General features: G+C 39.3%; 1 protein-coding gene across 6 annotated transcripts in view; it reads left to right on the forward strand.

The window, feature by feature from the left end:
* The window catches only part of SPAG9 (sperm associated antigen 9), a gene marked incomplete at its 5' end in the record, with an annotated part of 139796 nt that overhangs the window by 101363 nt on the left and 17203 nt on the right, over positions 1 to 21230 (forward strand). For all 6 annotated transcript variants that reach the window (XM_080826253.1, XM_080826254.1, XM_080826256.1 and 3 more), the window contains 15 exons: positions 728 to 880; positions 1433 to 1484; positions 3206 to 3336; positions 5505 to 5561; positions 6579 to 6752; positions 7735 to 7864; positions 10096 to 10185; positions 10569 to 10736; positions 11397 to 11568; positions 12796 to 13014; positions 13516 to 13711; positions 15202 to 15327; positions 16534 to 16614; positions 17401 to 17468; positions 20190 to 20338. In XM_080826253.1, coding sequence (XP_080682379.1) covers positions 728 to 880; positions 1433 to 1484; positions 3206 to 3336; positions 5505 to 5561; positions 6579 to 6752; positions 7735 to 7864; positions 10096 to 10185; positions 10569 to 10736; positions 11397 to 11568; positions 12796 to 13014; positions 13516 to 13711; positions 15202 to 15327; positions 16534 to 16614; positions 17401 to 17468; positions 20190 to 20338 — 1966 coding nt within the window. The remainder of the gene's footprint in view (positions 1 to 727; positions 881 to 1432; positions 1485 to 3205; positions 3337 to 5504; positions 5562 to 6578; positions 6753 to 7734; positions 7865 to 10095; positions 10186 to 10568; positions 10737 to 11396; positions 11569 to 12795; positions 13015 to 13515; positions 13712 to 15201; positions 15328 to 16533; positions 16615 to 17400; positions 17469 to 20189; positions 20339 to 21230) is intronic.

The raw sequence follows: 21230 nt of genomic DNA on the forward strand, positions 1-21230 counted from the left end.
AGCTGTCCTCCATAGTTGACAGTTTTCAGTGTAATTTGTGGGGCCTTAGAACCTCAAACATATGGGAGTCTTGGTTAGTGGGGCAGTCCTGAGTCCTGTGGAAAAGCAGCCCGGTTCCCTTTGTTAATTTGCTGTGTCAGAGCAACTTTGGAACATTTGTACATCCAGAATAGAATGCAGTTAATGAGGCACTATGCCCACCTGTACGCAAAAGAACTAGATCTATTTATTTTTTCCTAGATTTATTTTTTCCATGGGCATTATATCAAAAACCAGTGCTATACCTTGGGTAATTGAATTTAAATTAAAAAAAAAAAAAAGAATTTTCCCCCCAGATTTCCGCCCCAGGTTTATACTTTTTTCTCATTAATTATTAAAGGTAAATTCGAAGATAAATTTGTTGATTAGCTGATTTTTTTTTCCTTGAGTTTAACAATAGTACCCTTATGGATGCTATTTGTAGAAGTTTCATCTTAGTTAATTGTGGTATTTTTGTTAGTTGGTGGTCTGCTCTGCTTTCCCTGTTTATTCTTCGCTAAGTGGGAAGAGTAAAAACTTCGATGGTTGTGTGTTTTTTTATCTTTATCTACAAACAACACGGGGTAGAAGATCTTCAAAATATTAAGTTAGCTTTGATTGTGTAGTTACTTTCATCTTTAAGAGAATAAGCTGAAAGGCAGGAAGGGTATCCATTTGTAACGGTGTATGCGAAATACGTGTTTCTTAGACACGCTTTGAATGTAGTGAAGAACGACTTGATCGCAAAGGTAGACGAGCTGACCTGCGAGAAAGATGTGCTGCAGGGGGAGCTGGAGGCTGTGAAACTAGCCAAGCTGAAGCTCGAGGAGAAGAACAAGGAGCTGGAGGAAGAGCTTAGGAAGTAAGTTTAAGCCTCGGCCGCTCTGAATGCCTCTGTCTTTGACGGGTCTTTGCCGGTGGGCCACAAAGGGTCACAAGTGTGTCTCCCCCCACCCCACCCCACCCTACTCCTTCTGGGCCAGCTCTGCCAGCTGGTAGCCCTCTCTAGCCCCAGTGGGTGGCCCTTTCCAGCCATTCAGGAGCAGCAGGAGGTGCTGGGAGGGGAAGGGAGCCTAGTACCCTGTGGCTCTGCTGTAAGCGCACCCTTCTGCTTGCCCAGCCTTATCATTGTCACTTTTTGTGGCTATCACCATCCTAGTGAAAAAACTTAGAACCATTTGAAAATTTGCTCATAAGAAAATTAGAAACATTGTTTTCCTTTCACCCAGCTTTCTTTAATACTTTTTTTTCTGAGAACAGTGCCACACTAATGTTCCCCTAGGTGAAGGGAACTAAATACTCTGGAAAGAGAAGAAGAATCATTTGGTGTCAATTAAAATTTTTGACCTACTCTTTCATTCCTTGAAAAGATGAACACAACTCAAATAACATGTTCTTTTTTTTCCCCCACCAGAGCTCGCGCAGAAGCCGAAGATGCACGGCAAAAAGCAAAAGATGATGATGATGTAGGTTTATGATGTCGGGTTTTTTTCTTAATCCTTTTTGGTTTTTAAGAAAGCTTACTAATGAAGCTTTGGATATAGATCTCTTTGTGGTCATGAGTAGGACAGCGCACTCTCCCACGTGGTATCTAGAGGCTGAGCTTTCTGGCTATGTGTGGTGTGCTCATTTTTTTTCTGTGGCTCTGTGCTGTGACCTTGTTTGCATGGTCAAGCTCAAGGACCAGCCGCAATATTTTTGATTTTAGTATTGTTTGTTTTGTCTCAAATTTTTACTTAGAAATATGAAAGCTTGATTATAAAAGTTGTGTAATAGTATTATAAAAGTTGTTTAATAGTATTAAACATAAAAAAGATGAATTCTAAAACTTTAGTAATAGGCAGTCAGCTTATATTGTTTTCAACATATGTAGATACAAAAGACTAAATATGAGTTTTTAACAATATAATTAGCATCACAGCACCTGTACAGGGTGCCCTGTACAGAATGATTATTTAATGCCCCTGCAATCTTTCTTTTTTTAAAAATATGTAATACTTGGTACATACCAAAAATATATGTAACATAGGTAAGTTATGAAACATAATAAATTAACATAATGAACCCACCACTTAATCTAAGAACTAGAACATTATCAAACATTGAAGCTACCTCCCCTCTTGAAGAGACCACAATCCTGTATTTATCATTTTCTTACCTTTCAAAAAAAGGATTTTGGGGGGGGCACCTGGCTGGCTCAGTTGGTAGAGCGTGCAACTCTTGATCTTGGAGTCGTGGTGAGTTCAAGCCCCACGCTGGGTCTAGAGCTCCCTTAAAATAAAAAAAAATAATTTTATCATGTCACACATATATGTATCCTTATAAAATATGGTTTAATTTTCATTGTTTTTTATTTCATACTTAGAGATCCACTACTTTTACTCAGCATTATGTTTGATAATATTCAGAGTCCTTGACTCCTTTGGTGTTTGACTTCCTTTGAAGGAGAGGCAAAGTTGTTGCTGGAGGATAGAGGAGGAGGTCCCCGAGGGCTAAACTCAGCCTCTTTCTTACTCACACTTGCAAAACAAAAGCCCTATAATTAAACCAGTCTTCCTCCTCAGAAGAGCATTTAGGAATTACAGTAGAAGAAAGCTGACTTGAGCATACTTCTTTGAGTCTTACCACACTCACATCCTTCACTCTCTCTAAGAAGAATTATAGTTAATACATTTGTCTCCAGCTTGTATTTCCATTGGGTGCCTTGGTACCTAGCCAATATATGTAGATGATGAGTAGTTTGAGATAAGTTAACCCCTTTCGGAACTAAAACTAACTTGTAAAAAATTGCTGAATAATTAGTATTTGTTAAAGAATATCAACTTAAAATAATGTTGTTAGAGGAACATTTCCAGGCAAGCATGTTAAATCTATGTTAGCAGATTAACTTTGTTCATCTTTCTTGGTTTTAGTTCAGAATCTACACTGTTCTTTGTATTTCCTTTATAGTATGTTCAAATATCTGTATTTCTATTCAGAAATTAAATTGTTTACCTCTTTTCAGTCATAAGTAATTAATAAAATCTCTTTATTGATTTTATTTTTATATTAGGTTGTTTTTCATTAAATGATCCAGTAGATGAGAAATTAAGAAATGTTTCAAAGCTTTGATTCTGCTAAAGTTTAACATAATACCAAAAATAGATATAGGCTCCCAGAGTGATCTGCAGTGTTCTTTTTGTTGTAGAGTGATATTCCCACAGCCCAGAGGAAGCGGTTTACTAGAGTAGAAATGGCCCGCGTTCTAATGGAGAGAAACCAATATAAGGAGAGATTGATGGAGCTTCAGGAAGCTGTTCGATGGACAGAGATGATTCGGTTCGTACGAGATGTGCCTCTTGGCGCTTTTCTAATATTGTTTCCTAGGTTTGAATATTCCTTCACTCAGAACTGGAGTCCAGTCTTGGGGATCCAAACCTCGTACTCTGTTTACTAGGAAATACTTTCTAAAATAACACTAGGAATTAGGGACAGTATGTGTGATCAAAATGAGTGCCTTTTGGGTAAAGGGTGCTTGGAGAATGTTTCCATGACCTCTAAAAGGTAATTATTATTACTTAGGAATGATGGTCTTTTTTCAAAAGAATATAGAAATTGACACTACTTTTTTACAGTAATGCCAGAGAAAGATACGAATTTCACGTGCCACCCAGAAAACTAAGTCATTTTTACTCTCTGTCTTTATGTAAAATACTCTTGTCCAATTCCCTGCCCCCACCCCCTTCTGGCTGTTTATACAAAATGTACTTTCCGTGGACATCTTCACTGATCTGATCTTAGATCTCATCTAATGCTGCCATCTAATGGCCATATTCTCAGTAACAGGAAAAGCTCATGAAATGTTTGTGAACTAGCTGCCCCTGAAGTTGCCCATATTTTGAGTTTGGATTCCCACGTCAGATTTACCAATAATAGTACAGATACACTGACACATTGTTTTAAAGTTTATGAACATATTTTTTAACCTCCAACTTTCACTTTGTGATCACATTATTTATTTAACAGTTTGTATGTCCTTTACTGGTGTCATACTAGAATGAAAATATTTTGTATAGCACATTTATGATTTGTTAAACTTGTAATTGCTGCTGAGAAGAAAGGAGATCAGTATTCTAATCTTCATTAATTGGTCAAGAAGCTAATGTACTAAGAAGCTTGTCCTTGGGGCGCCTGGGTGGCGTTAAAGCCTCTGCCTTCAGCTCGGTCATGATCTCAGAGTCCTGGGATCGAGCCCCACATCGGGATCTCTGCTCGGCAGGGAGCCTGCTTCCTCCTCTCTCTCTCTGCCTGCTTCTCTGCCTGCTTGTGATCTGTCTGTCAAAGAAATAAATAAAATCTTTAAAAAAAAAAAAGAAGCTTGTCTTTAACTCAAATATTTAATGGATTTTACATCAATAATAAATATTTTTAAAATGGACACGGGGTGCCTTGGTGGCTTAGTCAGTTAAGCCTCTGACTCAGCTTCAGCTCAGGTCATGATCATGGTGACATGAGATTGGGCTGTGTCATCGGGCTCTGCTCAGTGGGGGAGTCTGCTAGAGATTCTCCCCCCACCATCTCTCTCAAATAAATAACTAAATCTTTCTTAAAAATTGAGGTATATAGAGGGCCTTTATTTTTTTTTCCTTTTTTCTTTTTTAAGATTGATTTATTTTAGAGAGAGGAGCACAAATGGGAGGGACAGAGGGAGAGGAAGAAAAATCACAAGCAGATTCCACATCCAGCATGGAGCCTAACATGGGGCTCAATCCCACAACACCGAGATCACAACTTGAGCTGAAACTGAGGGTCAGATGCTCAACTGACTGTGCACCCAGGCTCCCCAGCAGGCTCCCCTTTTCATTGCTATTTCTGATTCTAGCAGCCATGTGGTAGTCCACAAGTGAAAAAAAAGTGGTGTCTTTTTTTTTTTAACTTTTCCATTGAATTAAAAGATGTTTTCAATTTAGTCCTTTAAAAAAAAATGTGGAAAGTGAGCCCTGATAATGAGAGTAGAATCCTTTCAACCTTACTAAATTAGTTTGGAGCATCTTATTTTCTGAAATTTTCTTGAACTACCTGTCAATCCAGTTTATCCCTTTCTTTGGTCATCTTTTCAGTAATGGGAAGTATTAGTCCTATGAAAAATGACCCGTCAGAACAGTAATGGTACAGGTTATCTTATGAGAGCTGGAGCATGAGCACATTCAAGACCTTTATGTAAAGCTAAGGATTCACAAGACAATATTTTGACAAAAGGGAGAATATCTTTTTCCCTTTATTGAAGATAATTGAAGATAATACCTTTATTGAAGATATCTCTCTTCAATAAATCTTTTTTTTTAATATTTACATTCAGGCATGTTGACTCTGTTCAGCAGAGATGACAGTCTTGTCTTGGTCAGTGGACTGAACTCTTTGGTGTGTCCCCTGTTCTTCAGATAAAAAGCTAAAACACCTCACTGATAAAACATTTTTTCTTTCTTTGTTTTTCTTTTTAAATATAGTGCATCAAGAGAAAATCCAGCCATGCAGGAAAAAAAAAGGTCAAGCATTTGGCAGTTGTAAGTATCTAAAAACACATAAAGACATTAGAGAGCACTTTGAGACAAGATTATAGTCAAAATATATTTCTGAGAATGATTTTGTGTCTCCTTTCTTTTTAAAATTTGGAGTATATAGCTAAGTTGAACTTTTTTCTTTTTGATATGTAGCATGCCAGCTCGGTAAGGCTATTCTTGAGGACAAACATATGCTGTCGTAAGCTGCATCCTGTTGCTTATGCACTTGGTAGAATCTTCTGCTAAATTAAATAAAAATTATGGGGAATTATTCAGAGTGATAATTACGTGGATCCTCAGTAAATAGTTTGTATGGATTCACTGGCTGTGTGATTGTAAGGAACTTTGCAAAGTAAAGCATAGAAATTAGTGTCTGTAGGTTTGAGTAGTGAGTGTGTTTGTGTGTTTCAGAGTTGAATTATGTTCATGCCGGAAAAACTGCGCACTTACTATACTTTAAACTTACCCTTTTTGGTGAATCTGCTATTAATAGAAGTGTTAATTCTTTTAAGTGGATATGAAGGTAGATATGTAATTTGAGCTTAATGAGAAAATGTATAAGATGTGTGTTAAAATGATAGTAAGTGTTTCAGTACTTTCTTACTACTTTTAGAACTGGCAAACTAAGCTTCTGTTCAAACCATGCAGCTATAACCTTGCTATTTAACAACTACTTACCAAGTAAGAGCTAGGACCCATCTTATTCCTTCATTACAAGAAGTTCCCTGTACTTCAGCGTTTCTTCCTTTCATTATGTGAATTGCTAATTAAAGTGCAAGGATCTGCCATTCTAAGCAATAGTTCCTCTTTCCTGAATGTCTGAGTTTGGCTGTGAGTTATTGCTAAGGATGCAACGTATGACTACAAAAACTCTTTCTGCCAGTTTCTAACTCACAGCCCTGTAAAAGCTCTCTGGAATTTATGGAAAGTTATGGATTGTTTTTTATAGTGCATGTAATAACACTCTCTAGTGGGTGCTCTCTCTTGCTGTCTCTCGCTCTCTCACTTTTTTCTTTTTAGTTTCAGCCGACTTTTCAGCTCCTCAAGTAATACTACTAAGAAGCCTGAACCACCTGTTAATTTGAAATACAATGCACCCACCTCTCATGTTACTCCTTCTGTCAAGAAAAGAAGCAGCACCCTATCTCAGCTCCCTGGGGATAAGTCCAAAGCCTTTGATTTCCTTAGCGAAGAGTAAGTATTTTGCGGACTAGTGGTTATGCTCCAAATAAGTTAATAATTCAGAACATTCTTGCCCGTTATCAGATCAGTGGTAAGGTGCCCATAAGTCTATAAAGAAGCCATCTCTGTAATGTGGCTGCCTACCTCTAACTACTTGTAGTCAGTATCTTTTATGAAAATTGCATTTCACAGGTTTCATAAACAGAAGAAATTATTAAAATATCTCTTTGTTGCTGCTCAATAACACTGATAAATATTAGCAAAACGTTAAAGGCCTATATAAGCTTTTATCCTAAGTGTTTGAACATTTCCTTTGGTGTCAGAAGTTGATTTTCCCTCCTGACTCTGCTGCTCATTAGGTGAACATGAACTTGGACAAACTAACCTCTAGCCCCAGTTTCTCTGGCTGTAAATCGAGTATGATAGCCTGTCTCAGAGGCACTGGGGTTAAATTACCCAGGGTTTGTAAAGTGCCTGACACACAGATTTGTTAACTAAGACATACACAGCAAGTTAGTTTGCATTTCCGTCTTCTGAAAGAAAGCAGTGGTGTCCAGAAATTAACCGTTATTATCTTCCTAAGAATATATGGATTTATTGATCTTTAGTCACTTCTAGCACATTCCCTGGCATGAGAAAATTCTCAGTAAATATTTGCTGAATGAACAAAGAAAGGGGAGGAACTAAAAATATTTAAGAATTTTTCCCTTTCATGTGGCCAAAATCTGAAACCTAATAGAAATCGGATGGCTGATGATTCAACATAATAAAGTAAGCTGCTTGCCAGTCTGTTAAAGTTTGACCGCTGTACCCACTGCACAACTTTAAAAGGCCAGCTTTAGGATAACACTTCTTAGAAAGGCAGATCTCTGAAGTAATCTTAACTGAAATTTTATAATTTTTTTGTTGTCATTTTTGCTGCCTCAGCAGGAAAGGGGAGATTTGCTGTTGTTATATTCCCTTAATTAAAAAGGGAAATTTCTTTGCATTTTAGAACTGAAGCTAGTTTAGCCTCGCGCAGAGAACAGAAGAGAGAACAGTATCGGCAGGTAAAGGCCCACGTTCAGAAGGAAGATGGTAGAGTGCAGGCTTTTGGCTGGAGTCTGCCTCAGAAGTACAAACAGGTAAGGTGTGAACATGGTACGAGCATCTAGTGGGAAGTGCTAGGGGAGAGGAGTATGTCTGGGCATGAAGGAATTTAAATACCTGTCTCAAACCTGCTCATTTTAAGTTCGTGGACTTGGCACACACTTGCAGAAGGGTTGATGGTAGTGGTTCTCAGGCTGTTTTCTGGAGCCTCAGAACTCAAAAGAAATGCCTGAGTCTGTGAGGAGGCAGGGGGTCAACAGGAGGTTTACCAGGTGCACAGACTTGAGGTAATCCATTGGTTTTTTGTTGTTTTGTTTTGAGGGATAATTGACATATTAGTTTCAGGTACACAACATAATGATTTGATATTTTTATGTATAGTGAAATCATCACCACAGTAACTGTAGTTAACATCATCAGCAAACATGGTTACAGATTTTTTTCCTTGTAGTGAGAACTTTAACCTCTCTTAGCAGCTTTAATTGTGCAGTACAGTATTACTAGTTATGGTTGCTGTGCCAGACATTACATCCCGAGGACTGATTTTGGAAGTTTGTACCTTTGACCTCCTTTACGAAGCACTTCACCTGTCTCTCACCCCTGCTTCTAGCAGCCGCCAATTTATTCTCTGTGTTTATGAGCTTTGTATGTTTGTTTGTTTAAGATTCCACACAGAAGTGAGATCATACAGTATTTGTTTTTCTGTGTCTAAATTTACCTCCCTTAGCATAATGCCCTCAAGTTCCATTCATGTTATCACAGATGGAAAACTACTATTCTTTTTTATGCCTAAATAATATTCCTTTGTATTTATAAACCACATTTCCCTGACACATTCATTTATTGATGGGCACTTAAGTTGTTTCCATGTCTTCGCTACTATACGTAATGCTACAGTGAACATGGAGGTGCCTATATCTTTTCAAGTTAATGTTTTTGTTCTCACCAGATAAATACTCAGAAGTAGAATTGCTGGATTGTATAGTTCTGTTCTTAATTTTTTTTTTTTAAAGTCATCTCTGTGCCCAGTGTGGGGCTCGAACTCATGACCCCGAGATCAAGAGTCACATGCTCTACCAACTAAATGAGCCAGGCACCCCTATTTTTTTATTTATTAGGAGCCTCCGTACTGTTTTCCGTAATGGCTGCTCCAGTTTACATTCCCACTATCAGTACATAGCGTTTGCTTTTCTCCACATCCTTGCCTTCTTGTCTTTTTGATAATAGCAATTCTGACAGGTGTGAGATGATACCTCATTGTGGTTTTGATTTGCATTTCCCTAATGATTAGTGATGTTGAGCATCTTTACATGTACCTGTTGGTGGTCTGTATCTTCTTTGGAAAAATATTCAGATCCTTTGCCCATTTTTTAATCTGTTTGTTTGTTTTTGCTATTGAGTTGCATGTGTATCTTGCTGTATTTTAATTAAAGATTTCATTTTTTGAAAAATATCTTTTTTAGGGACACCTGGGTGGCTCAGTGGGTTAAGCCTCTGCCTTCAGTACAGGTCATGATCTCAGGGTCGAGCCCCACATCAGGCTCTCTGCTTGGCAGGGAGCCTGCTTCTCTCTCTCTCTGCCTGCTTCTCTGCCTACTTGTGATCTCTCTCTCTCTGTGTCAAATAAATAAATAAAATCTTTAAAAAATATATATCTTTTTTAGATTTATTTATTTATTTCAGAGTGAGAGAGAGGGAAGGAGGGAGAGAGGGAGAGCATGCGCAGGGTGAGCAGGGGAGAGGGGAGGGGCAAAGGGAGAGGGAGATCGATGCAGGACTCGATCCCAGGACCCCGAGATCATGACCTGAGCTGAAATTCAGAGTCAGCCTCTTAACTGACAGAGCCACCCAGGTGTTCAGAAAAACCTTTGTTTTTTAGAAGTTTTAAGAAGCCATTGTCATGTAACCTTCTAAACTGTTGACTTAAACCTCAGTTCAGGTTTATAGGAGCTTTACTTGTCTCCTTCCATATTCACTTTCCCTGAAAGACTCACACATGAGTACACATACACACACACAAATATACTAACGTGTACATGAAGTAGTGTATCTCTTCTGAGCTCCCATAGTATCTTGTTTATTTTTTCTAACTGCCACTTGACTTTCTGCTTTTTTTTCAAATAAGAATAACAGAATTAACTTGGACATGATTTCAAAGAGGAAGGATGTACCAGCATTGCTTGCCCATGGCTCAGTGGTTCTGTGAGCTCACTTTTGATGAGACTTACCAATGTGTCTTTCTCTCTAACCCCCCCCCAATTATTAGGTGACCAATGGCCAGGGGGAAAATAAGATGAAAAATCTACCTGTGCCCGTCTATCTCAGACCTCTAGATGAGAAAGATACATCAATGAAGGTAAATTAATTTTGAAGTTAAAGGAAATATTTCTTAAACTCTGGATGGATTTTCTTTCTAAAACCAGAAAAGTTTAAATTCTGCTTTTGTGGGTGCGGTTATTGTTTATTTTGTAATTTTAAACTGGGGTACTTTGAATATTAAAGACCTGTATTCATGGGGCGCCTGTCTGACTCAGTAGAACGTGCACCTCTTAATTTCAGGGTCTTGAGTTTGAGCTCCACACTGGGGAGAGTTTACTTGAAAAAAAGGAACAACAACAACAAAAAGACCTATATTCATAATCATTAGATTTTTAAAGAAATGTGTAAAGTTCTAAACGTTTTTAGAAAGAAAATGACTTACTTACCCCCCCCCCCCCGCCTTTTTTCAAACCCAAAAAGCTGTGGTGTGCTGTTGGAGTCAATTTATCAGGTGGGAAGACCAGAGATGGTGGTTCTGTTGTTGGAGCAAGTGTATTTTACAAGGATGTTGCTGGTTTGGATACAGAAGGCAGTAAACAGCGAAGTGCATCCCAGAGTAGCTTAGACAAGTTAGACCAGGAACTTAAGGTAAGTGTATGCACCAACGTTTGACCTCCTGGTTGTAGCTTTTTGGTTCAAAACTTAACTTCTGGTCCAGCTTCTAATTGGGATTATTATGCAGGTTCCTTACGCTCTCTTTTAGATCCATTTTACTGGGACGCCTGGGTGGCCCAGTTGGTTAAGCGGCTGCCTTCGGCTCAGGTCATGATCCCGGCGTCCTGGGATCGAGTCCCACATCGGGCTCCTTGCTCGGCAGGGAGCCTGCTTCTCCCTCTGCCTCTGCCTACCACTCCGTCTGCCTGTGCTCGCTCTCTCTCTCTCTAACAAATAAATAAATTAAAAAAAAAAAAAAAAACCTATATTAGATCCATTTTACTGAGGTGTATTTTACATATGATAAGGTATATACACTTGAAATGGGTCCAGTTCGAAGAGTTTTGACAAATGTATATACCCGTTTAAGAACCATCAAAATCAAGATATAGAACATTTTTATCACTAACCTGCTTTAACTCATATTTTTTACCCTACTATTTAATATTGAAAGGTGGTTGTATTTTTAGCCTTTTCAAATAATCTGAAAACAAACGCAAAACAGTATTACCCTTTACTGTTATAGCACAGCTGTATGAATATGTACACATACATATCATTTTAAACATTCATTTTCTTACTCTGTATACATAGGAACAGCAGAAGGAGTTAAAAAATCAAGAAGAATTATCCAGTCTAGTCTGGATCTGTACCAGCACTCATTCAGCTACAAAAGTTATCATTATTGATGCTATTCAACCAGGCAACATCCTAGACAGTTTCACTGTTTGCAACTCTCATGTTCTGTGTATAGCAAGTGTACCAGGTAAGAGGAAGCCATGTCCCTCTCTTCCTACCATCTACACCTTTTTACTGACAGGAACTGACTTGTTTGCTGGAGGCACAGGTTTTTTTTTGTTTGTTTGTTTGTTTTGGAGGTACAGTTTTTATGTTCTAGCTGGAGAGGACCAAAAATAGACTGGAAATAAATGACTAAATAAGATTTTCAAATATTACAAAAAGAATAAAACAATGGTAACTTGAGAAGATGCCTGGTGGACAAAGAGCAAGGGACTATTTAGATTGATGAGAAAGAGAAGGCTTCTGAAGTTATGGATTGAATATTACATAATGTTAAAACATTGGTTTAAAATGGGTGCTCACGTTATGTCTACATAATGGAATATTATTTAGTCATAAGAAGGAATATAATTCTGTTACATGCTATAACATAGATTAATTTTGGAAGCATGCTAAGCAAAGTAACCCAGACACACAAGGGCAGATGTTGTATGATTCCATTTATATGAGCCATCTAGACTAGGCAGATTCATAAAGACAGAGGTAGATTAGAGATTAATAGGAATAGGGGCGGGGAAGGCTCGGGGAACAGGGTTAATGGGGACACATTTTCTGCAAGCTGTTCTGGAAAAATTTCAGACATAGATAGTTGTGGTTGCATGGCATTGTGTAAATAAATAATGCCACTGGGTTGTACACTTAAACATGTTGAAATGGCAAGTTTGATGTTACGTATGTATATTTTACTGCAACAAAATATTTTAATGTGCTATGAATAAGAACAGCCTTCTGAATAAAGGAAACTGAAGAAATTTATCTTTATATGGTAAATGCTCAGTTTTTCAATGTATTACTAATATCTTAAGACCTGTGTACACCTAGGGCGATGAGCTTTTAATAGTGGTGGAAGTCCATATTGCAAATAGTATTCTTGATAATTAAAAAAAATTATTTTTACCTACTCGTCGGATATTAGATTTCCTTGTTTTTAACCTCATTAGGTGGCTGCTGAGGAACTCATTAAGAACAGAAGTGTCACTTCTGACATTTTCATGTTTAGTTATGCTTGCAGTAATAGAAGTATTATCTTAACTTTTGAAGTTGCTTTCTCATTTTGTGAAGGTTAAATTAAATAAAATCTAAAGTTACCATGCTGGCGGTGTATTTAAGTAGTTGTTTGTCCCGTCTTTGCGCTCTTATTTCAAACCTTAATTTACTTAGCTATTAGAAAAAGGTTTATTTTGTTTTTCAGGAGCAAGAGAAACAGACTACCCTGCAGGAGAAGAGCTTTCAGAATCTGGACAGGTAGACAAAGCGTCTTTATGTGGCAGCATGACCAGCAATAGCTCAGCAGAGACGGACAGCCTGTTGGGGGGCATCACAGTGGTTGGTTGTTCTGCAGAAGGTGTGACAGCAGCTGCCACTTCCCCTAGTACCAACGGTGCTTCTCCAGTGATGGAAAAACCACCAGGTATCACTCCCCTCTTACACGTCATCTGTATGGAGTCAGAGCCTATCCCAGAGGCCTCATTACAGACTCCTACTCGATTTAGATCTTCAAGTAATGAGGGCGAAAAGCTCAAAAGAAGACACTGTAATACTGTTGTAATGCCTATTAAAACAAGAATTCTGTGTTTCAGGGCGCCTGGGTGGCTCAGTTGTTAGGCGTCTGCCTTCGGCGCGGGTCATGATCCCAGAGTCCCGGGATCAAGCCCCACGTTGGGCTCCCTGCTCGTCAGGAAGCCTCCTTCTCCCTCTCCCACTCCCCCTGCTTGTGTTCCCTCTCTTGCTGTCTGTCTCTGTCAAATGAGTAAAATCTTTAAAAACAAAAACAAAAATAAACCCAAGAATTCTGTATTTCATGGCATAGGGTGGAGGAGGATGGGGTAGGTGGAGTGGAATTCTGTAGCGGTGGTTTGTGTGGGGAAAAGCTCAAACTCAGAATAGTTAGCATGTTTTATTTATTTTGTAGAAAAGGAAGCAGAAAATAGTGAGGTTGATGAAAATGTTCCGACAGCAGAAGAAGCAACGGAAGCCACAGAAGGCAATGCAGGGTCAACTGAAGACACCGTGGACATCTCCCAGCCTGGCGTGTACACGGAACACGTCTTCACAGATCCTCTGGGAGTTCAAATCCCGGAAGACCTCTCGCCGGTGTATCAGTCAAGGTATGCAGATGGGTCAGCAACTTAGGAAACCAGAAAAGTGCTCACATGAAAGGAACAAAATCCTCTCAAGCAGCCACAGTATTCGCACTAGGTCTCCATCTCTTCTCCCACTGCATCTGCTCTGGATTCCCCTCCCCTCCCAGGGTTTCTTTGTGTGAAAAAACACACAAAGAAACCCTTGCCTATAGGTGCAATAGTCAAAATCTTCCTGGTCATTTTTTCCTCTGATATGATTTGTTTTTTCATTCCCATTCAGACTGTGACTGTGCCATTTTCCTCCCCAGCCCTCCTTTCACTCCAACCCCAGTTAGCTGTGAAATTCGCAGTCTAGATTTCTCATGTGGGTTTGGATGACTTTTTAAAATTTTGTTTTCTGGCAAATAGCTCTTCCTTTAAAGCAATAGGAAATCTAGGCCCATTTAATGAATTCATTATTTTCTGCCTTCTCTAGGTCTTTATAGAAGACTGATAGAGATCTGTCTAAATGTGATTCTTTTTTAATTTAATATTCCTCCTCTTGTTTACAGAGCGATAAGTGTCTATTAACATTTGTTAATATAAGAATAAAGTCATCTTGGGTGCCTGGGTGGCTCAGTCGGTTAAGTGTCTGCCTTCAGCTCAGGTCATGATCCCAGGGTCCCAAGTCAAACTCCCTGCTCAGCGGGGAGCCTGCTTCTCCTTCTTCCTCTGTTTGCAACTCTCCCTGCTCTCTCTCTCTCTTTCTCTCTGTCAAATAATAAAAAGAATCTCAAAAAAAAAAAAAAAAAGTCTTCTTTTTAGGAATAACAAGTTTTTCTCTCTTGAATTTGATAGCCCACTTACCTTTTCCTAAAAATGTTCTGACAATCCAAAGAAAGAAGGTCTTAGGAGAGAATATGAGTGTGTTTTAGCATAATAATTTATTTTAGAAAAAAAAATTTTTTTTTTAAGATTTTATTTAAGAGAGAGAGCAAAAGAGAGCATGAGCTGAGGGAGGGGCGGACTCCCCACTGAGCAGGGAGCCTGATGCAGGGCTTGGGACATGACCTAAGGCAAAGGCAGACTCTTAACCTACTGAACCACCCAGGTGCCCCTAGAAAATTCTTTATACTCATTCGTGTGTGTGTGTGTGTGTGTGTGTGTGTGTGTGTGTGTGTGTGTGTTTTGTCAAACCATGCCTTCCTCTTCTTTTCCCTAAGAAAAAAAATTTAAAAATTCAAAGTAACCCTAAGGGAGAACCGTAATTATAAGTCTGGATGTTCACTGCTGTATTACGATGTCTTAACTCCCTTGTCTGCACCTTGGTTCTCTTTAGTATGTTAATGTTACTTCTGGTACAGCTGTTGAAATATTTATGATAAGCATTTAAATTTGGCTTTTTGGAATGCTGGTGTTTGATTTTTTTTTTTTCAAGATGTTAAACTAAAAATAAACTAAAATGTGGAAATGTTCAGTCCTTGAAAACTGCAGCTAAACATACTCAGATGCTTTCCTTTTCCCCACCTTGCTAGTAATGACTCGGACGCATATAAAGATCAGTTATCAGTATTGCCAAATGAACAAGACCTGGTGAGAGAAGAAGCTCAGAAGATGAGTAGCCTTTTACCAACTATGTGGCTTGGAGCTCAGAATGGCTGGTAGGTGCCAACTCTTAATATTAGCTTTTGGAATCAGAAGATAAATAAGTAAAATGTGGTGCATAGGCATACAACAAAAAGTGCATATTAAAGCAGAGAACTTTATGTACTTACAAATTTTGAGATGATCTAATAACCTCATAAACTGGACTTGCATTGTTTATGAGTACTAAATCATATAGTTCTTTGTCACAGAATATTCCCTTTATGTAATATTCTTGGAAGAAGAGGTAAATAAAACTTGAAAATCTGGGTGATCCAGAAATAGAAGATCCTGAACAGCCCAGAGACGGAATTATGGGTGCATAGAAGGCTTACATAGGCTAGAGTGTATTCAGGAAATACCAACGATTAATCTGTTCAGCTGCAAGAAGGCCCAGTTCATTCTGAACGTAACTGCGAAACACACTAGGGAGACCAGACAGATCCCAGTCTGAAAGCCTAGGAGATGATGACGAACATTATCTGGTTTGTTCACATTCTAGTACGATGAGGAGTCTCCAAAAACTGTGCTTCTGCACAGGTTAAGTAAGGTCACTAGTGCATCTTTTCCTTAGAAGTCTTAATACTACAGAGTGGAGGGTTAACCAACTTTTTCTCTGAAGCATCAGATAAGAAATGTGTGGGGTTCTGTGGCCATATGAGCTCTCGCAGCTTCTCAGCTATGGCGTGCTGGCCCAGACAGCCACTGTGCGGGCAGCACGCACGTAGCGGAGTCGCAGCTGGGCTCCTGGAACGCTGTGTGGATGCTGAAAGCCTCAGACGTCAACAGATACTCTTGATTTTTCCCAGCCATTTAAAAATGTGAAGATCATTTTTATCTCACACACTATATGGAGACAGATTTGGCCTGCGGGCCATAGCTTGCCACTTTCTGATGTAAGCTGGTGTGTCATCAGAAAGTTACAGTTTGGTGTAGTAGAAGAGTAAGGTCATTTTTTAAAACGGATTTTAGCCAAGGATTCTGAAGTCTGTGGGAACCTGAAACTAACTGACCATGCATTATTCTAGTTCTGACTTTTCACTCTTCTGTGTTTCCTTTTGCGTAAGCAGCTTATTTCTTTGCGTTAGACTCTCGTTGTTGTTATTTCCTAAGATTTTTGTGTTACTCTTCTTACCTCCTATGGGAACTTTGTGGTCATTATTAGATGTAAGCAACAACTTGCTGTTCTCTGTGCCTTACCGGTCTCGATTTTGTTCTTGCAGTTTGTATGTGCATTCATCTGTAGCCCAGTGGAGGAAATGTCTCCATTCTATTAAACTTAAAGATTCGATTCTCAGTATTGTGTAAGTTTTATTTTAGAAATTCTTCCTTTCAAAAATATGTATTTTGGTATAAGCTATCTTTTTAAAGACTATTAAAGCTAACACGTGCTTCATGATTAAGTCAGTATCCAGATTTTTCTTCCCCACTTGTGGAATCAGAGAAGCTGAATGAGATTGAAACTCTTACTTAATACAAAGTAAAATAATTCCTATATAGAGCTTTAAGTCAAACTTGTCAGGTTGATTCCTCACTGACTTGTCAGGTGAGTTCTATAGTACTCTGGGGAGAGAACCAATGAATACCTATTAATTTGTTTGTTTGAGGGTACTCTTTAGAATTAGTGAGTTGTGGACTGGGGCATTGATTCACTAGTTTTCTCCTGCATGTCGCTATCAAAAACTCCGAAGTCCACAGAGCTGTTAGTTCCACTTAAGGTACCTGTCTCGGGTCTGTGGCCCTTCTGTGACAAGAGCAGCTTGGGGCCGGAAAGTGAAATAAGAAAGTCACCGCACAGGCTGTTTGTTTAGTTCAGCTGACATTTTCATAGCAAGACTTTCTCAAGAAGAGTGTGTTCTGGGGCGCCGTGCTGGGTCAGTATAGAGTATGTGACTCTTCATCTTGGGGTCGTGACTTTGAGCCACACACTAGGCGTAGAGATGACTTAAAAAAAAAGTATTCTTTAGGTTCTGGTATATCTGGAATATCATGGATTTGGCCCTCTGAGGGCCTCTGAACTAGTTCAGTAGCATGTGATCCCTCCCGCATTCCCAGATGGAGAGTCCTGAAATCCCTTTTCCTGTTTGCAGACACGTGAAAGGAATTGTGTTAGTGGCCCTGGCTGATGGCACCCTTGCAATCTTTCACAGAGGAGTTGGTGAGTTGTTATGAATATATGATGTGCCCAATTTGTTGCTTTGCAAAAGCATTTTCTAGCAGATTGGCCTGTGTTTTAAAGAATGATACCTAATAAGAGAAGAAATAAAGGTTTAGGGCGCCTGGGTGGCTCAGTTGGTTAAGCAACTGCCTTCGGCTCAGGTGCTGATCCCGGAGTCCCAGGATCGAGTCCTGTATTGGGCTCCCAGCTCCATGGGGAGTCTACTTTTTCCTCTGACCTTCTCCCCTCTCATGCTCTCTCTCACTGTCTCTCTCTCAAATAAATAACATCTAAAAGAAAAAAAAAGAATAAAAGTTTAAACTGAACACTAACAGTATATGACTTTAATAGATAGTACACGTGTTTATTATTTCAGGGTACTCTGGCATAATGTGAGATGGGGGCACTTGTTTTTTCGTTCATACACTTCTTCAGTTAGGAGACATTTAATGAGAGGGAAGGTTGGCATTTTTGCTGTTCAGTATTTTTTTTTAAAGATTTTATTTATTTATTTGACAGATAGTAGGCAGAGAGGCAGGCAGAGAGCCCAATGTGGGGCTCGGTCCCAGGACCCTGAGATCATGACCTGAGCCGAAGGCAGAGGCTTTAACCCACTGAGCCACCCAGGCACCCTTGTTGTTCAATATTTTTAGGATAATTTGCATCCACTTATATTTGGAAAGTTTTTTTAAAAAGTTTTTAATTGGATATGGTTTAGTCATTTTCGTGTCCTATTATTTTTATTCTTCCTCTTTAAAACCAGTATATTTATCATCTGCAGATGGGAGGGGTGGTCAAGGTCCAGAAACCTGCCTTGAGTTAAAAGGGAACTAGAGAAGTGAGCATATGACACTTCCTAACCCCTTGGTACATGTATCAGCCAAAAATGATCATTCATTTCCTACCTGCTAGATTGCTAGAGCAGGAAAATATTCCATAAGCATAAATACACTAAATTTGGATTTTTAGCAAGGCTTTGCCCCAAGTCTTGTATGTTTTGGGGCTTGGAAAAATAAAGAGTAGATGATGACTAGGTGTCTTGGTAACTAATTGGTACCTAGAGATTTCTGCTGAATGACTTGATATCATCAGAGGTGGGGGGCTCTCTTTTGCCTTGTTTAGACCCTTTGTAGACTCTCTGAGCTTAATCCTCGCAGCAACTTACGAAGAAAGTTCTGTTGTCATCCTCATTTTATAGATGAAGAAACTGGAGGCACAGGTTTTCAGTCACTTTGTGGTCAGTCAGCTAATAAGTACAAAAGCCTAGAAAAAATGTGGTAATAAATGTTTTGCGGGGCGCCTGGGTGGCTCAGTGGGTTAAAGCCTCTGCCTTCAGCTCGGGTCGTGATCCCAGGGTCCTGGGATCAAGCCCCGCGTCAGACTCTCTGCTGAGCGGGGAACCTGCTTCCTCCTCTGTCTCTGCCTGCCTCTCTGCCTACTTGTGATCTCTGTCTGTCAAATAAATAAATAAAATCTTTTTTAAAAAAATAAAAAAATAAATGTTTTGGCAAACTGAACCTAAAATTATATTGAAGAACAGACAAAAGACCTAATAAGTATAAATGTAAAGTTCTGCGTTGGGGTTCAGAAGAGTAAAAAGGGGGCAACATGTCTGAAGAATGAGAAGTACCTAAAGGTCGACCCCAAACTTAATACAAGTTACTGAACACCTTCAGCCTCCTAGAACCCTGTGTCCAGAACAGGACTGGTGATCACCTGCTCTGCTGCGGTAGACTGAAGCATGCTAAATGAACAGACAAAGTGGAGTTAGGATGAAGGGTCTGCAAACTGTAATACATACAGAGCACATCCCAAGAGTGCTTCATTTTGAGAGGAGAAAACATAGGGCAGTAACGAAGTGGGACTGAGTTCTTCTGTGCCCATTGCGCAAAGCTACAGACTGATGGGCGATGACATTCTAGGATCAACTAGTTAGGTGTGGGGAGTATTTTTCGGACAGTTACAGCTTTTGGAAAATGGAACAGCCGCTTTGTGAGGCAGTACGTTTTCTTGCACTGAAATTGTTCAGGTAGACTACAGAAGCAAGCTTTCAGTGGCTGATTCCCATTTGTATTTCTGCCATCAGAGGTTATTGGGTGTGTAATTCTTGAAGTGTTAGTATTATTAGCAATGTGTTCTCTTTAACATTTACAATATAAATCAAAATGCAAGTGAGAGAGAGAGAGAAAGATTATCCAGAAAATAATACTAAATCCATTCTGATTCTTAAACTGTTACTACAAGTGGATAACTGATATCTGATTTATCACATCACTGCGAGTGAGTGTGGAGATCCAGGCCATGGGTGGCTCATTCCCCAACTGTGCAGTAAGTAGACAGAAGGAGAGAATTCAGTCTCTGCAAAGAAAAGATAAACTATGCGGGGTTTTTTTTTAATAATTTTTTTTAAAGATTTTATTTATTTATTTGTCAGAGAGAGTGAGCACAGGCAGACAGAGTGGCAGGCAGAGGCAGAGGGAGAAGCAGGCTCCCTGCTGAGCAAGGAGCCCGATGTGGGACTCGATCCCAGGATGCTGGGATCATGACCTGAGCTGAAGGCAGCCACTTAACCAACTGAGCCACCCAGGCGTCCCTAAACTATGCGGTATTTTGCAGTGATCACCTATAATTGTATTAATGTACCCAAGTACAATGTTTCTTATGTTAAAATTGAGTGAAAGGTGATATGCATTAACTAATAATTTACTTCTTATTTTAAAGATGGGCAGTGGGATTTGTCCAACTATCACCTGTTAGACCTTGGGCGGCCTCACCATTCCGTCCGGTGTATGGCTGTGGTACATGACAAAGTCTGGTGTGGCTATAGGAACAAAGTCTATGTGGTTCAGCCGAAGGCTATGAAAATAGAGGTAAGTTAACCTGTGCTTGCTTTAGTTACTGAGTTTGCCTTTTCTGAAGACTATAGTTATATTTAACTTCTTTAGAAACTGTTTTCTGAGTCTAAAGGGCACATCAGTGATGGGTTAGATGACAGCTTTTTTTTTTAAAGATTTTTAAATTTTATTTTTTGGAGAGAGAGAGAGAGAGCTGGGGGGAGGAGCAGAGGGAGAGAAAGAAGCAGATTCTCCGCTGAGCAGGGAGCCCGATGTGGGGCTCCATCCCCAAGATCCTGGGATCGTGACCTGAGCTGAAGGCAGCCGCTTAACCAACTGAGCCACCCAGGTGCCCCTGGATGACAGCTTTCTGTATTACTTCACCTCTCTTGCCACTTTTGACTATGGTGGGAAATGGTTTTGTTTGTTTATTTTTTGTTTTTTTTTTTTTTTAAGGAAGGAGGATTCACACATGAATGTTTAAATGTGTGTCTGAATATCCATAGATGTAACACGTGTATTATTTGGATTCTTGGTTCTTGATATGTGTACTTACACATGGGTTTTGTGGGAGGAGGTTTCCCCTGTCTCTGTCACTCCATGTGGATCCAGGAAAATCCGTACCTGTGTCAGAGACTGAGAAATAAGATAGCAATTGGCAACTTGTTTTAAAAATAAAAACCTCTTAGCATTGCTCTCTTAAAAGTTTTGCTGCAATACACAAATTCATTCTAGTTGTTAAAGAAAAAGGGCAGGAAAAATTTAAGGTAAAAGTCCTTATCCCTTTTTTCCAAATCTAGTTCCTGCATGCAGATATACACACACAGAGCAGTGTAGGTTCCTTTTTGTTTAATTTTAAATAGTCTTTTACTTCATGCATTGCTCTGCAGCAATACAAAATCCCGAGATCAAATTCAGGCTTTTTGTT

The sequence above is a fragment of the Martes martes genome (genome assembly GCF_963455335.1).
Source record: "Martes martes genome assembly, chromosome: 16".
Lineage (NCBI taxonomy): Eukaryota > Metazoa > Chordata > Mammalia > Carnivora > Mustelidae > Martes > Martes martes.